The sequence below is a fragment of the Sphaerodactylus townsendi genome, linkage group LG09 (genome assembly GCF_021028975.2).
Source record: "Sphaerodactylus townsendi isolate TG3544 linkage group LG09, MPM_Stown_v2.3, whole genome shotgun sequence".
In the NCBI taxonomy this organism is placed as follows: Eukaryota; Metazoa; Chordata; class Lepidosauria; order Squamata; family Sphaerodactylidae; genus Sphaerodactylus; species Sphaerodactylus townsendi.
In genome coordinates, this window is record NC_059433.1 from 96858359 (window position 1) to 96875912 (window position 17554).

The following is a 17554-nucleotide window of genomic DNA, read 5'->3' on the forward strand; positions in this document are numbered from 1 at the left end:
CTCTATTTTGATTGGTTTACACAATCCAGACTACTGTGTCAGAGGCAAAAAGTAAGAGCACTGTAATACACTGCTTTCATAGCAAACGACTAGATTCCTTCCCAACATTGGATGAGGCTAATTTTGGGGAGAAAAATCTGCCTTCCCGTTTGTAGTCTCTTCCCATTTCCATTAATCAATTTTTACTGCAGTAATCCAGGATCCTATTCATTTCTATGAAGAAAAAAACCTTCCATAATACAGGATTATCCAGAGAGCATAACTGAAGTACCATTGGCTTTACTGAATTCTAATGAGCTAAAATTGTCTATCAAAAAGAAACACAGGCCCTTTCCACACGGGCCATTTACAGCAGCCCAGGGATGGCAAAAACGCCATCCCCGAGCAGCTGTTCGCACAGGAGGTGCTGCTGGATTGCAGCAGCGCTGTCATGGCTGCCCAGGAGCAGTGTGAAGCCGCTCCTAATAACCTTGCTCATTTAGCAAGGTTATTCTAAAACGCCGTCTTCCCATCGGCGCAGTGCAAACCACACCGCTGGGAAGATGGCGCTTTCCCCGTCCCCTCCACTCACCTCATCCTCCAGCGTGCTCTGAAGGCTGTCAGGGACCCACCCACACTGCCCTCTGACCTCCAGGGGTCAGAGGGCAACGTGGGCGGGTCCCTGACGGCCACCAGAACAACACTGGAGGATGAGGTGAGTGGGGGGGATGCAGAAGAGGTGGCTCTGTGTGAAGCCACCTCTTCTGCGCCAGCTTCTGCGGGGCCGCTCGCACGCTCCCATGCGAATGGCCTCCCCCCATCCACCGGCATAATTTCTGCCAGTGGAGAGACGCCCTTTCCGCTGTGCGGAAAAGGGCCTATATGATCAAGAGTATAGCTATTTGATACAGCAGGCAAATAAACACTGTTCTCCCTTGTATTTGGGCATACCATTGAAACCATACACTATGGCTAGTTACAGAGCCCAAACTGCGTCGAGCATTAACTCTTGCAAGATGTAATATTTTCCCCTCAGCTACCAGTTCAGGGTAGAATACAGAAAGTGCCTTTTAATGAAAGATTCTGTCCCTGCAGCTTAGCTCACAAAGAATTGGTCCAACATGTGTTATTATACTGTCCAATACATAGCTTAGCTAGAGATAAATTTCTAGACCCATGGCTGAGAACTTGTGCTGATTTTACTAATTTATCATCCTTGGTAACTTTATTAGATAATGAATCTACAGAACTGCTTGCACTGTTAGCTAACTTTTTGTGCTCTGTTATTAGTAATTGGTCTTTACTGTATGGTGGTTGTATTTAAAATACTGTATGTTTTCTTTCTAATTATGCCGTTAAAGATTTTCCTATCTATCTACACCTGAGTATGAAAATGGAAGAACACAAAACGATCTCTACATATTTTTTGCTACTGTCTCAGATCACCAGTTCCCAGAACTATTCCCTAGAGTCTACAAAGCAAACCTGGCCACCATCATCCATGCATTAGTAACATTCAAACTGGTACTCTACATAGGGCAGTCTTTGAAGACTGTCTGGAATCTCTAATAGTTAACTGACAGCCCAAATACTAACTGAAAATTATGTCTAGTGAAAGGGCTGGTTCTCAACTTTACAGCTCAATCCAGAGCTGAGGCAGACAGGGATGGCATTGCTTGAGAGCCACTCTGCCTGCTCCACAGGGCTTTCCCATGGTGCAGGAAGCCCCTACCCCAAAGTTTTTTTAAAAAAAACCTCCAACTCCTCTGTAGGGAAGACTAGAGATATGCCGCAAAAATCATGGCATATCTCCGCTGGCCGCTCCACCAGCATTCAGAAGCTGAGAGGGGTCTGTAGGCTGACTAAAGCCAGTCCCACTCAAGAACCAGTGTAGCTATGGGTGGTATGCAAGAGCCAGTGTGAGGCCACATACTGCAGCTGACTGTTTGTCCCTCCATCAGTGTAAGTGTCCTGAGAGGGCATTTATGCTGGCAGAAGCCACACTACATACACAGGCGGATCCCCCCCCCCCCCATATTACACTGCCCAAGTCCTTAATGGCTTGAATCTAAGACATCTGATAGATCACTTCTACTCTGTTACTGCCTGTGCCCCACAGTAGTTTGAGGGGAGGAAGAGTTCTGTAGGAAAATGCTTTCTTGCCATAAAGATACACAGATTTTTAACTTACACAAATCAAAGATGCAAAGTAACATTTACTGATGCTTACTTATAACTTTATTTATTCTACAAAAAGTTCTCTCCTGCATTTTTTAAGTGCAAAGTCTTTGATTGTATCCTCAAAATTAATATGACGTAACAAATCTGCTTCAACACTTAGCAGAATGTTTTTTAAAAACTATGGGGGCTTCTTAATTTGTGCCCCTAAGCACATGCTTATTTTGTTTAATGGTTACTCTAGGGCTGGAAGCATGAGACATTGTGGCAATCCCAAAACAAATGTCAAATCAGAGAATTCACACCAATGTCAAACCTAAGAATTCAAGCCAATGTTGAACACAAGGATTTAATGCAAACCAGCCTGACCAAAGAACACAATGCGGCAACTTGCAAGACCAACAGAACTAATTTCAAAGCACAGAATCCAAGCTAAACCAACCTGGCAGCTGATACTAAGCCCTGGCAAGAAGTCACTGACTCTGACACACAGCAAAAGTAAAGGAAAAAGAAAACAGGCCTGGCCTTATAGTATTGACTCCCAACAATCCCAGGGGTATTAGCAGGAGTATTCCCAGAATATTCTCAGGAGTGTTCCCAGTTACTCCTATTTCTTCGATTTTTCAGAACCATTTTGTCAGTATACTGGATAATCCCAGATACCATTCAAACACTGAATATATCAAAAAATACCAATAAGATGCTGGGCGGACTGCACGGAAAAGTAGAGGTTTAAGAGTGCAAGTCAGTCAGTGGAACAAGTTACTATCACAACAGAGTAGGGAAAAACAGGGTGAAGGGGCCTGCCACAGATGCTATCTTCCTTTGAATATGTCCCTATTTCATTTCTGTACATAAAGCCACATTCTAATTTTTCCTACCCCTTCCTCTATACAATGAAAGCTTTTTTCCACTGCTTTGGGATAGTTTATAGAATTTTCAATATCTTCATCCACCCCCCAACCCCCAATATCAATTTATTTGAACTGCTAGTCTACAATTCAACTCTGATTAACTGCCAGAACTAACCTAGTTAATCTGTTAATAGTATCTTTGGGCAGGCAAAAACAATGTTAGTGATCAAGTGAATTTTTAATAAGAAACCATTTTCTATGGAAAATGATGAAATGGGGCTGTCCAGAACACTGCAAAAATGTCATCCATGAAACATTTAATTTATTGTGGTTGCTTGTGATGGATGAGCCTCTAGGGAACTGTTGAAATTGGATAGAATAGTTAAGGAGTCTCTGAAATATTTACATATTTCAAAATACTTCTAGCTGAACATCGCAGAATCATATTCTGTTTTCTACTAAATTCACTTTATAAAATATCCTCCATATATGTTTAAAGGCCTAACATTCTGTTAGCATGCCTTTATTAGCATAGACAACAATACAACAATAGTACAGAACTGATTTTTAAAAAACCATAAATATACAATACAGGAAATAAATGTTAAGTGAAAGGAAATCTACTGGCATTTAGTAATTTCCAGGAGAAAGTCTGCCACTATTATACATAGAAAAGAATCAGGATTATCTAGCAAGTAACATAATCTAAATAAATCGAGAGAGATCGGGTAAGTGTAAAAGAGTAAGATTCACATACTTGAATCTGATTTCCTTAAATCTGAAATAGTGTAATAATTGGTGGGCCAGAGATTCAACTGAGCCAGCAATACACAGGCACAATCTTTAAGACTTTTCCTGCTTGTTAAATCTGCCATGTAACAAGGCAGAAGGCATAACATTAAACCTGGCAAGCATTATGGCTCTCCTTTTAACAGGGTTTATTAAGTAATAGAGGTTAATTGCACTGACTCACTATGTGTAACACACCTTGAGACCCTGTGAGAAATATAAACTATAGATAACATAAATATAAACAGATAAATACAAAAATAAATGAATGTGTTATAATTTGCTTTAAGTTTGAGGAAGTACACAAACATGCTTTAAGATAGGATAAGATAAACTTTAATGTCATTGTGCACACACAACGAAAATACAAACATCCCCCAATGCACATTTCTGGAGTCCTCACACCCCATCTTCCACAATTCCCCTTCAAACCATCCCTACACAGCCATAGCCACATCAGTGCAACACCATGGAGTTCAGCATAGCCACAGCTCTAAAATAGAAGCAGTCTCTGAGCCTAGTTGTCCTTGTTTTTATGACCCTATATCGTCTGCCAGATGGTAATATTTCAAGAAAAGAGTATGCAGGGTGAGATGGTCTTTCAGAATATTCTGAACTTTCTTTAAGCAGCGGAAATTATAGAGTTCTTCCAAAGAGGGGAGAGGGATTATAGCCCAATCTACAAGCCCCCAGTGGCTGGGGACAGCACGGCTACCACTCCACTTTGCCACTTCCAAAGGGCTTTCAGGAAGCATGAGAAAGCAGAAGAAACAAAAAAACCCTGGCTGCCTGAAAGCCCTCCATTGAGCTAAATTAAGTTATGCCACCCTTTTGGGTAGCGTAAGTCCAAGGCCCTGGCTGCAACAGCCCCCCCTCCCCCCCGCACACACACACACACAGGTGTCCATTCATATGCCAGTTCTGCAACTCTGCAACGTATGTAACTCTGCAACACCCACTTCCGGGTTTCACTGCTGTGGAGTTATGGGGCAACCGGATGTCAGCACCAGTCGAGGTATCTGTTACACCAGAGGCGGAGGCAAATGCACTAGTATAGCCCCTTTGGATTTGGCCAGTAGCCAAAGAACTGCACAATCTTTTGGAGTTATACACAAACAGAAAGAGATTTCTTGCACAGCTTGATACAGAGTCCTATTAATATAAAATAAAAACAGCTAAGGTTCAGACTTAGTAGAGACAGTAATGCATACAGTTGGCACCAACAAAGGTAAACATTTACTGTGGTATGATATAAAGCCTCAATGCTGTATTCATTCTAAATATAAGGAACAGTTGGGTAGAGTAAATATAACAGTACAGTACAGTACTTATTTACTTTTTAATAACATCTACAATATTATTTAATACACGTTAAAATGAAAACAGAAAAGGAGGATAAAAATTGGTTAAGACATATATAAAATTGCAGAGTATAATTGTACAATAAGATTTGGATTCAGCTAAAGAGATTTTTGCATCGAAACAGTGTTCCATGTATATATTTCACACTGGCTCAGGAATCATGAATGTCAATCTGATTCAAGTATATGTCAGAATTTGTATCGAAGTATAGATAATATCTGTCCACATGGAACTGTTTTCAGTGGAATTAGCATATTAATGTGTATTCCCACCACATGTGTAGCTAAGACTATAATAAAAGTCTGAATACAGGCCTGGAATACTTTCCCATTGTAACACTACAGAAATAAGTAGGCAGAAGTTATGAACAAATGCCTTGAGAAGGTAATAGGATAAGTGAGGGCCAATAAACTGAAGTTCAGCCCATTCAAGACTAACAGCTCAATCCAGAGCTGTCAGACAGGCATGGACAGCACCACTTGAGCACCACTCCTCCTGTTCCAAAAGGGAAGGCCAAATGGGTTAAAAAAAATCTGACCTGAAACTCTCCCGTAGGAGAGAAAAGAGATACTTCGCTGGCAGCCTCACTGACGTTCAAGAGCTGAGAGGGCTCTGGAACCTAACTAAGGTCAGCTTTGCCTCCTGGGACGTCCCCGAGATGGTGGCATAGCTGTGGGAAGCACAAGGATGCCAGTGGGGAATTGGGTGTTGCAGCCAGGCCCCCGAGGAGGGCAAATCCACTGGTGTAAGCCTTGGTCATTGACAAAGCTGCTTAATGACTGAGAAGTCAACTGTCCTTGAAGTGGTTGTCCACCTCCTGAAGAAGCACATATGTAGCATGGAGGCTCTTAGCCTCCATTTGGATACATAGGCCTTCTCAATGGAATGTAGCGCCTTTTATCAGTTATGCTCATTCTTTAACATGCATGATGGTAATCCATGTTCTCACTGCATTCAGGTTAGAATATTGTAATATGCTCCTCATGGGGCTGTCTTTGAAAATGGTGTGAAAATTTCAGCTGGTTTGAAATGCAGCAAAGATAATGTCAAGGGCAGGATTCAGGGATCAAATCACTCCTATGCTGAAAGATCACCACTGACTGCTGGTTTTCAGGCACAAATGAAAATGCTGGTTCTTACCCTTAAGGCACAAATGAAAATGCTGGTTCTTACCTTTTGAAATTCATTTATTATTTTTTATCATGTTTATGCTGTAAGGCTTTTATCATATTTTGTAAGTCACCTTAAGCAAGTTATCTGGAGTAGAGACATATAAAAGTCTATAAATAAACAGACCAACAAGACTTGAGTAGAACTGTAACACTGGAAACATGTTGCAATGGGATTGATGCACTCAACATAGGAAGTGTGAAGGGACAAAGCATGTCTGAAGGTAGTATGACTAGAGAGATGGGGTGCTTTCTACACAGCATATGCAGAAAGAGGTCATAAGAGAGAAGTGGATAAACCTGGAGAGAGGAGATAAAATGAAATAAAGAGAAGAACAACATGGAGATAAAGAAGAGCAAAGAAAAAAGAGCACAGATCAGTTAAGTAACAACATGGAACAACAGAAGAGTACAGTGGAAAAGGAAAATAGGTTAACAGCCCCATTCAAGGTAGGGGGCGAATCTGCCAGAGGGAGCGGCGCAGAGCTGCACCAGTGGATATGCCCTCCTCAAACCACTTGCCCCAGTGGAGGGGTGAACCCACTGATGGGTGGCCATCACAGCAGCCCTCCCCAGCAATGGGACACGGTGGCAATGTCCCTGCACCCCACTGCTGGTGTAGCAGGGGTGGTCCAGGGAAGAGCCGAAATTAGTTGGCTTCCTCCCAGCTTTTGCCCCCATCACACCAACAGCTAGAGCTCCAGACTTACACCACCAAAAAATTCGTGTAAGTCCATTAAGCCCAATGGAAACTTCCCAGTGACAGGGAGGCATTTTTGCAGTTTAACCTTTCCCGCACCACCAGCAAACCTCTTTGGGGGCAATAGGCTGGAGTGGCTACAATGCTGCAACTGGACACCAGGCCAATTGGTTGGGGCTGCTTGGCAGAATGGCGTTGCATGCCACAGGCTTCAATGTCCTATATGTTCACAGCATGGAAAACAGCAGTATGATCACTAAAAAGAAATTAATAGATAAAAGGATGATTGTTGGAAAAAATTATAAGAAAAAACTCATGCTAGATTAGCCATGAGAGCTGAAAAACGAAGGATCAAATTCTCAGTCTCTTACCTTGCTTAGAAGAGTGATGTTACCAATTGAAAAAGAGAAGCTTAAAGTAGAGGTTTAGTGGGAAACACAAATTCTGTCCTCTATATATTGAGTTTGAGATAATGATCCAACATCCAAGCAAAATTTACTGTAAGACAATTGGAAACATTAGTAAGAACAGAGGAAGAAGAAAGAGAAGACAGAATTTAAGAGAATTTGCATACAGTGATACTGAAAGCCAAAAGAAAATATCAGATTACAGAGAAAAAAGAATGAAAAAAAGATCATCCAGAACTGAGATTTGAGAGAGTCCAAAAGGGAGAGTAAACCAGCTATGATAAGAACTTCAAGTTCAGTTGTGTTTTGGAAAGCAGCAGACATGCAACCTTTTCTTTTCTTTGGAAAAAAGGTAATACAAATATTGTTTGTTGACTTTAAGTGCATTGTACAATGTATGAAACAACTCTATTATGGTCAGAGTCACACGTGTACTCATTCATAAAAAAAATAACTGTGATAGAAGAGCCAAAGTATGGAGCTTGTATAAACTGTGCATCTACAACAATGTGAAACTATGTACATTAATGTACATTATCTAATTTCCACTGCACTGCTCTCATGTGATCAAAAAAATCTGCCAGCGGGCACACTTGAACAGGATATTGGTTTCTTCAAACCTAGGAAACTCCACCTCCCAAATATATACAATGACTGGACATAGTAATTATCCTACGTTCAATGTTCAATTACAAAATCAGAGTAATAGCAATATAATATCTTATCAAAATTAGTTTTCAAGTGTGACTCTGTTTTTCAGGTGCAGTATGATATTCTTGAAACTAGTGGATTAAAATATTACAGGTACTATGCAAGGTTTAGCGGTCGGCAAAGATTTCCCATGCATTCAAAAGCAAGTTCCTCCATTTAGATTTTGTACACTGGATGATGATTAAAAACCTGAAAATAAGACTTCATTAATAGCAATTCCATCTAAACACAAACAGCTATGAGTGATATAACCATCCTCTTCCGAAAGGAAGCAAAAGGAATTTGCATAATAATAGAATCATTCTATTTTGACTATATGCAATCAACATGAGTTGTAGCATTTTTTGACATTAGGAGTATAACTATTTGCCCACCAACCTTCCAGATATCTGAAAGAATGTAATGATCACTGAGAAAAAGCATTATGGTCACTAGAGAAACCAGTCACATAGAAACACCCATTTCCTTCTAGTTTTTTTGATGTAGTAATAGCGATTTTGATAATACATTAATTTATACAAGGAACAACACTCACAACCAGGAACTAACCAGACTATCAAAGGGCAACAATGATTTCTGAAATAAGTGAAGCTGAAAGATGAAGTCAGTAATCACAAAATTCTATATCCATACTATGTGATCAATATAAATGATAAAATGCTTCTCAATTTATGCTTGGACCAACATACAGAACTGTTGAAAAATTGTATCACAGCAGCTGGTAGTGAATTATAAAATGTATGCCGAATTCTTTTTCTTCACTCTAGTTATGGATCCTCAGAAGTCCTGATTCTGTGGCCTGAAACAACTCCACCCAGTCCGCCTCTCGATGTATCAACACATCTGCCATCTCTAAAGCTCAATTCATATGCTGCTGAAATGGCACGGAATATGAAGGGAAATGCTGCAGTGGGAAAGAATTATGTCATTTCACCAGCCAGTGTGGTTCCTCTCTGTCTGAAGATCTTGCCAGAAGGACAGAGGACAAGAGTGAGCACATGCAAACAGTCCCATGCTGTTCTAGTAACATAGGAACACTGTAAACTCATGACGGATGCCAAATTTACAGTAATGATTTTTGGAGCCTTGCTAAATTTTTTGTTTGCCTGGGCATCTGTAAATCATTGCCTGATTTAATTGGTCGTAACACTATGTACACATTATACAGCTATACATGGTTGTTTGGGGCTTTGTGTTGCTATTTTAACAGTGGTTTGGTTTTTTTAGAAGCTACTATTCTGGCTGTTCTCTCTGGTTTGATTTTAAGGTTGCTGTTGGTTGCATTCTTCATATTTCACTGGTCGAATAGATTTTATTTATTTGAAACCAGTCTCATTATGTTGAGAATATGGTATAGAAATATACAAAGACTTGCAGAAGGCTTCTCATCATTATTTTATATTTCCCTTTCTTGAAAGCACCCATAGTCTCTCTCTTTTTCCTGCTTCCATCTTGCCTTTTTATCCAACAGTGAACGAATATTTATTTCTCTGACTTCAGCTTTCCCTCCCCACCCCTGCCAGCTATTGGTCACACTCCACTTTGATGGAAGAGATCCCCCAGGGACTTGTGGGGTCATATCTCACTTTCTCCTGAATCTACCTCCCCATACCATTTCCTCTTTCTTTTCTCCTGAGAACCCACACATTCTCTCTTCTTTCTCTGCCTCATTTTCTCCTTATCAGCCATTCACCAATGTACCTTTTGACTACCTCCTATCTTATTTACTTCACTCATACACACCTTTCTCCACAGTGAGGTAAGTTAGGAAGAAATTGTGCAAGTGGCCCCAATTGAGTTTCCACAGCAAGATGGAGAACCTGGGTCTTCCAGACCCTACTATGAAGATCTAACTGTTACATCATACTGACTTTCACAGGGTGGCTGCTGTTGTATAGTAACAAGCAGCCAGGCCTAGTTCAGTCATGCAAGTCAGGTGCAACCAAGTCATCCAGTGGTTGATGTCACATCTAAGATTACCAGTTTCCAGGGGGGATTTAGAGATCTCCGAGAATTACAGCTGATTTCCAGATTACAGAAATCTGTCACCTTGGAGAAAATGGCGGCTTTGGAGAATAGATTATATGGCATTATAGCAAACTGAGGCCCCTTCCACTCAACACCCCACCCTCTACTGACTCTACCCCAAAAGGTCCAGGAATTTCCCAGTCTGAATCTGGCAAGCCTAGTCCTTCTCAAAGGCCAAAACAGTCCCGTCCCTCCTTCTATCTTTTACTCATAGAACGAACCCTAGAATGATGTGGTTGCTTATTAAAGGCAACTGAGAGTATCAATTTCTTAAAGTTACACATGCTCCTTTTATCATATAGGGGAGGTTTAACCTCTTCCTATGTATATATATATTCTTAATTTCACATTTTTATGCAAACCTGGGCTGTTTTTCATGTTTGTAGAAAGATCTGTCTTGCCTTTTCACAGCTCCAATCAACAGATTTAAGTAGCCTCAAATTTGGCCAACAACAATTAGAATGTATAAGTGGGGACCTGCAAGAAACTTGCAGAAGTAGACATCCAATTCATCCATACTTTGTTTCCTCCCTTCACCCGCTACTTTCCCCCTACTTTCTCCATCCTTCCACCCCGTCTCTCACTCTCTTCCCTATGTCTGTCACTGTCTCTCTCTGCCTGTTATCTGAAAGGCCCGTTATGCCCAAGGTATCTGATGTGCAGTAGAGGCAAATGCCCGTTGGGGCAAGATTTCTTATACAGATGTATTTCCTTGAGCCCCACTTTCAATTTCCATTCACACACACACACACACACACACACACACACACACACACACACACACGCAACACCAGTTTAACATCAGAGCAAAGAAGATTTGCCAGTGAACACAGCTTTACTCCAGACATCTCCTTCCGCTCACTGCCAGCCTACCCAGCTTCACTTCTTCCACTCACATCTCAGATCTAATGGGAATATACATGCAGCTGGGCTGGGCTGAACAGGGTGGAGCTGCCAATCCAATGAAAATGATGGCCCCCTTTAGCTCTGCTAAAAGAAACACTGAGCCCCAGAGTAAAGGATAATGCCTGTCCTGTTGCAGACAGAGTAGCGCAGAGAGATAGGACAATGAGTAGTAACAGTAAACATGCCCCAAAGCAGAGACTGCACAGTGAATGCTGTTTCTGGTCGCAGTAAGCTCCAGATGCATGACGGGGCTTAGTTTGGTCTGTTCCTTTTTTGATTGTGGAATTAACTGGAAACAGAGCTGCAATGCAAGAGACCTAGCAGAAGACCATACTCTCTTTCTTCCTTTTCTTCCGCACCATCCCAGCACTCTTTTGGCCCGTCTACCCCTTTTAGCACTATTTTTCTTTCTTTCTGCCTTTCCACCCATCTTACTTTCTGCTTCCTCAACCCAGAGGCGTATCTAGGAAAAATGGAGCCCAGAGACAAAAATCTGAATTTTCCGCCTCTGCTCTGCAGACACCCAAGTTGACTACCTGGTGCCTGCACTGGCTTCCAGATCTACTGCCTGGAGCCCACACCAGTATCCAGGTCTATTGCTTGGAGCTTGCGCCAGCGTCCAGATCTACTGCTCGTAGATGACACTGGTGCCCAGGTCTACGGCTCGGAGCCAACGCCAGTGTCCAGGTCTACCGCTCGGAGCCAACGCAGGTGTCCAGGTCTACTGCTCGGAGCTGCCACCGGCATCCAGTTCTACTGCCCGGGTTTATGTGCGCCCAGGGACATGGGTAACCCCATGTCCCCATAGTTGGTATGCCCCTGCCCCAACCCCATCACTTTCTCTTTCTCCCCACTCCCATGTCTATTTCTCCCCTCACCCAATGTCTATTTCTTTCTCTCTCTTTCTGCTCCCCACACTGATCACCACCGATCACAATCACACTCACTACCATTGCTGCTGTCAGTGGCTAGCCCTGCACAAGTCAAAGCAGGCCTGCTGAGGTTTTCTCTGCCATTACTTACACTCTCAAAAGCTTGCCAGGCATGGCTTTACTGAAGCTCTCCCATCCCAACATCGCTTCTCTCAATGGCTCACATGGACAGCTCTTACCAGGCCTTCTGAAACTACACCCCTCATCACTGGTAGGATGCCTTCTGCCCACCAACAGAGGAAATGGTGGTAAGTTGTACCTGTGCTTGCTTAGGTAATGCCTTGGGGGGGGATTACCCCCCCTTTTTTTAGTTTCAGGTTTTTCCAGGGGGGGGGGCTTACTCAAATTTGCAAAAGTATCTATTTTTTTCTGTGTGAAACTTGATCCTTAGATATAGATATCCAGATAGGGTTATAGTTGAAATATGGGTGCTTACACAACAACTGTAGCAGCTCTCACATCATCAGATTACTGATCTTGCTTTCTGGTACCACTTTTACGCAGTGTGTAACAGACTTCCCTCTGTGATACGCCTCGAAGATGCCAGCCACAGATGCAGACGAAACGTTAGGAACAAGATCTACCAGACCACAGCCACACAGCCCAGAAAACCCACAGCAACTATTTAAAGATAGTTTTCTGTTTAAGATACATTGTAGTCCAAAGGTTGTTTATCGTGGAATAAGGATTAGTTTTTAATTATGTCCATGCAATGTTGAAATTTTTTTGGCAAATGAATTCCATTAATCCATTCACAATGTCATGATCTTGTAGAGGTTTCAGTAAGATTATTTTGGAAAGTTTTTCTATCTAGAAGATATTTTCACAGATGTTTGGTTTTTCAGTTCTCCAAACTGTAAATTTGTGTCTGAAGAGATAACATCCCCCTTCTTCACAGCAAAAAGACCTTAATTTCACTGTCCTTTTGCAAATCTATGCACACAGAATCATCTCCTTACCTCTTAAGTGCTAAATTTCATGAAGTTCATAAATAGAAAAGGTTGGAGTGGAATAGATCTGCACAAGGAGCTAAGTGTGAACAAGGAGGGTTAAGAAGTAAAAATAAAAGTGAAACCTTTTGAGTAGAATACAAGTCTTGGAATCTTTGTGTATATGGCCTGCGGTTTATCATAGTATTCATTTCCTGGAGAAGAAAATCTATAATGGCAGCAGGCCATAAAAGAGACCCAGTCTGGGAAAACACTGCAACAAAAAAATTTAAGGCCTGGTTGTTCAAATGAAACTAGAGACAGATAATTATGAAATTATATGAGGTAAACTATCTATGTATTTCTAATAGTATAACCAAATAAGTAATTTTGTAATATAACTGTAAAACTACTCTGAACTATTTCTAAAAATGAAACGTGCATCTGCTTGTAAATGTTATTATACCAGCAATAATGAGATTTATGTAGAAAACATGATCTAAATCTAGACTTACTGACTAGTGATTTAAATCAATTTAAATCAAATCCACCCTGCTTTTAAGTAACTAAAATTTCACTGGGACTGAATAAATCTTTCTGACTAAATCAATAACATTCAAGACTACATTTGGCTGAATCAAGGCCTTAATGTACAGGTACATAAAAACCTTATGTTACAATGCTGAATAAATGTAACGTTTGCCATTACTATTATGTAATTAATTTTAACAAAATCTAGAATGGAGAAAAACTTTTAACATATCTGAAACAAACAATTCAACCCAGCCTTTAAAGGTTGTGCAGGCTTACACCAGGAGATTTGCCCTCCCTGGGGTACTTACCTTGGCGAAGGGGCAATCCGCCAGCACCCAGCCACTGCGAGGCACTGGGATGCCTGGTTGTGGTCCCAGCTGTGTCGGTGCTTCCACGCTGTCCAAAGCTACATGGTGGGGGTGGGGCAGGGGGTGGGGCATTCCTGGGGGTGGAGCCAGCCTTAGTCAACTTCCACTGCCCATGTAGACCCCTTGAGCCAGTGGAGAGCCAGCCTTGGAGATACATCATGATTTTTGTAGTATATCTCAATTTTCCCCAATGGGGAATTCCTGAGGGGGAGCTACTTTTGGGGCTTACGGAAATGTTGGAAATCCCTTTGGAAGGAGTGGAGCATGATCAGAGGGGCGGCATCCCAACCTGTCCAACAGCTTTGGATTGGGCTGAAAGTGTAGAGTCTACAAGAAATAGCCACATTTCTATAATGTACTAGCACTTCATGAAATATAGGAAGCAAACAAGTAATCTAGAACAGGCAAATTTCAAGTATAATAATATTATGTTCTACAGCGTCATAAGATTTTAATTTGTTCTTTCAAAAACCCAGTAGCACTACATTCTTACCATATATTCCATATTTGAAGCTTGTGGATACACCTGACCCCGTAATCTATTATGAAGATCCAAGATACTTTGCATATCATTGTCTGTGATAGCCCTTTTCCCTCTTTGCTTGGCTGTCCACCATTCTCCATCCTCATTCATATATTTTTCCAGCAGCTTTTCAAAAAGTGTTGCATTTGGAAGCACCATGGAAGAAACCACTTGAGCTATGCACAACAAAGCAGTTACTTTGAACCATTCCTCTGCTATTTGTTTCATCATGAATGATCTCAGAACTCCTCTGGCTTAACTCCAAGATAAAACCTTTTTCCAGGTCTGCAAACTGTAACAGCAAAAGAAGGTGAGGTGATTTTAAGTTTTAAGGGTCTGTCTTCAATTTATTAAATGAACAACAATCAAATGATGTTTTAAAGATACCCAGGAAAACTACGGAACTAGCTTGTGTAGACACTCAACTTTCACATTGTGGATCTGAAACTTATCTTCAGGCCTATGGAATTAAGAGTGCACAAAGAGGGCTCTCCTTCAGTGCTCATTGAACAGAGTGTATGAAATAAACTTATTTTCCCAGGAGCATACTAAAAGGAGCAAGGCACAGAATTAACTGATTAATTCTGGCCTCTTACAATATCAACTGTTCAAAATATTCTTAAACTGCAAGATTAACCTAAAACATTAATATAGAGATTTTTTTAAAAAAAAAAAGTTTGAGCACAGCCAAAAGCACCACAGAACTCAGTGGAAAGGATTTCAGCACATTCTTAACTCAGCTGTACAGTACAAACCAGCATCACCAATAGTATTGAGAGTCTGCTGGATCATGTCATACTCTGTTTCATATTACAATACAATTCAAGACTTTTAAAACTTCTAAGTTACAAGTTAAGTTTATTATACTAATCAAGGTATTAGTTACTTGAGGTATTGGTATTCTCAAAAATCCTACTGGCAAATATTTTGGACAGTTCCTTGGGGGCAATTCTACAATAGTTAAGCAACATGCCATTCTCAAGGAAATTAGCTGAACTCACAAGGATTTAATTGTAATTTCAAAAAGAATGCTGAGTTAAGGAAGGCGACAATCGCACCGGCGTTTCCTCATCTCAGTTCAGAACTCCACGTGGCAAAGTTAGGGACCGAGTGATGGGGGAGAAGTGAGAATGAACAAAATTCTTCCTGCACTGAACAATACCATGCACCACTTTAGAGCAGAAATTCAACTGCTTTCAATGGTTCCTCCATGAATAACTTCGGTCACGTGATGCCCTTTAGGGCAAAACGTGTTTTCCCTTATACGAAAAGAGCCAACCTTCCAAAGGATTGCAAGATGGCACACTGAACATCGGGCAGTTTCCGCCAGCTTCTACAAAGCCCCATTTTGGCCTCACTTAGCAGAGGTACTTTCCCGGGAGAAATGCAGTTGTGGGCTGGTGATAGCGCGCTCCTATATTTCCAGGTCTCCCTCAACTAGCGCGTTGGCCGAACTGCACTTAATGAGCTCAGTTCTCTCCCAGGATGTTCAACGGGGCAAGAGGGCCTTTGGACGACAAGAAAAAGAGGGCGCAAGAACCTTCCTCTCTCTTACCCCGGCGCCTTTGGAAAGCACGTCGCAGTCTGTCCTGCTCTGATCTTCGCCCTCAGATCCTCTTGGGGAAGTTTGCAGGAGCCCAGTTGGGAAAGGCGGGCGAGGGTCCCGGGCAGAATGTGCTCCTCCGAGTGCCTGCCCCGCTGCCCCAGCCTCCACTCGGCCAATTTGCCCCTTTCTCCCGCGCTCGACGTGCCTGCTGCCTGGTCTTCCTTCAGCACAGACGGCGCCTGCCCGCCTCCAAGCCGCTCAGCGCTTCTCCTCTGTGCCGGCTCCGCTCCCGGCCCTTTATCCTCAGTTCCAAGGGCGCCCACCCCCACCGTGACGCGCCCCAGCGAGCCACCCCTCCCCAGCATCCCGCCGCCGGACCCGTTTCGGGTGATGTCCGCGGGATGTGGCAACAGCCCCCGCCGGGGGCCTCGGTGAGACGCTGGGCGTGATGTCAGCCCACGACCCGCTCAGGGGCGGGTCACTGGACAATTATGTTAGCTTATGTGGGAAAGGGGGAAGCTGGGATTTACCTGGCTGGCCCCGAAGTGACCCTTTCAGATCCTGTTATGTAAGTGCTGTGGGCTCCTATGGGGAATGTCTTTCGCAGAAACGACCGGAAGGACGACAGGCATTGAACAGATGGTCGGATCCGACCGTGGAAGTGCACCAAAGAGAAGCTGCACCTGTTGGATTTTGCAATCGTTAGAGGAGTTGAGCTTTGCCAGAAAAAGATCTCAAACCTAGACTTTCCTATTGAGGCAGCGGTCCTCTTCCCCACCTGTAGACGTGATAGTAACCCTGTGGTAGAGCACAAAGCACATGCTTTGCATTCAGAAGGTCCCAGGCTGAATTCCTGGCATCTTTCCTGTAAAGCTGTCAGGTGGCAGAAGGCTTTTCCATATACCTACCATTTGAAACCCTGATAACTGCTCCAAAGTGCTAAGTGGATCATTGGTCTAACTCTGTGGCACAGGAACCCCAACCTTTTTTTTAACCCGCTGGCAGTGGCACCTTTGGACTTCTGACACCGCTTGGTGGGCAGAGCCACAAAATGGCTGCTACAAGTGCAGGGAAGAGGTATCCACAGGTATCCACTGTGGAAAGAGGTATCCACAGAATGGCTGCAACAGCTCATCTTCAGTGACACAATGAAGATTCTTGTGCTGTGGTAGTTGCCCCTGTCAAAGCAACATTTTTTTAAAAAATTGCACAATCATATCTCCAGTGGCCCATCAGAAGCCTTTCTGGGCAACAATCCCACCTGGCCTCACCCACATTCTAAAAAGCTAAGGAAAGTGTCTACAGGTATTGTGTCATCTAGGGGTGCCATGTTGGGGCTCCATACATTCATGTTTTTATAATGAGAAATCAAAATCAAACTATTTGCAGACTGGCTGTTTCATTTGTTTGTTTGTTTGTTTGTTTGTTTGTTTGTTTGTTTGTTTGTTTGTTTGTTTGTTTGTTTGTTTAATAAAATCACAGCCGCCAGATCTTCAGCCTGTGTTGGTCTTCAGTTACTTCCCAATACTAGGGTGTCATGATGTATTGCATATGTGCAGATCCAAGCAACTTGGCTTCTTGTAATTGTAATCACTGGGACCACAACTGCTGGTATGTGCCATAATCTCTCAACTTCCAT

At 42.4% G+C, this 17554-nt stretch overlaps 1 protein-coding gene across 1 annotated transcript in view; it reads right to left on the minus strand.

Annotated features, from left to right (window-relative positions):
* CRISPLD1 (cysteine rich secretory protein LCCL domain containing 1) overlaps positions 1–16381 on the minus strand; it is a 30492-nt gene extending 14111 nt beyond the window's left edge. Inside the window, exons 1-2 of the mRNA XM_048508105.1 lie at positions 15925–16381; positions 14340–14661 (exon numbers count right to left, since the gene is read on the minus strand). Coding sequence (XP_048364062.1) covers positions 14340–14600 — 261 coding nt within the window. The 5' untranslated portion in view covers positions 14601–14661; positions 15925–16381. The remainder of the gene's footprint in view (positions 1–14339; positions 14662–15924) is intronic.
* Positions 16382–17554: the final 1173 nt, after the last annotated feature.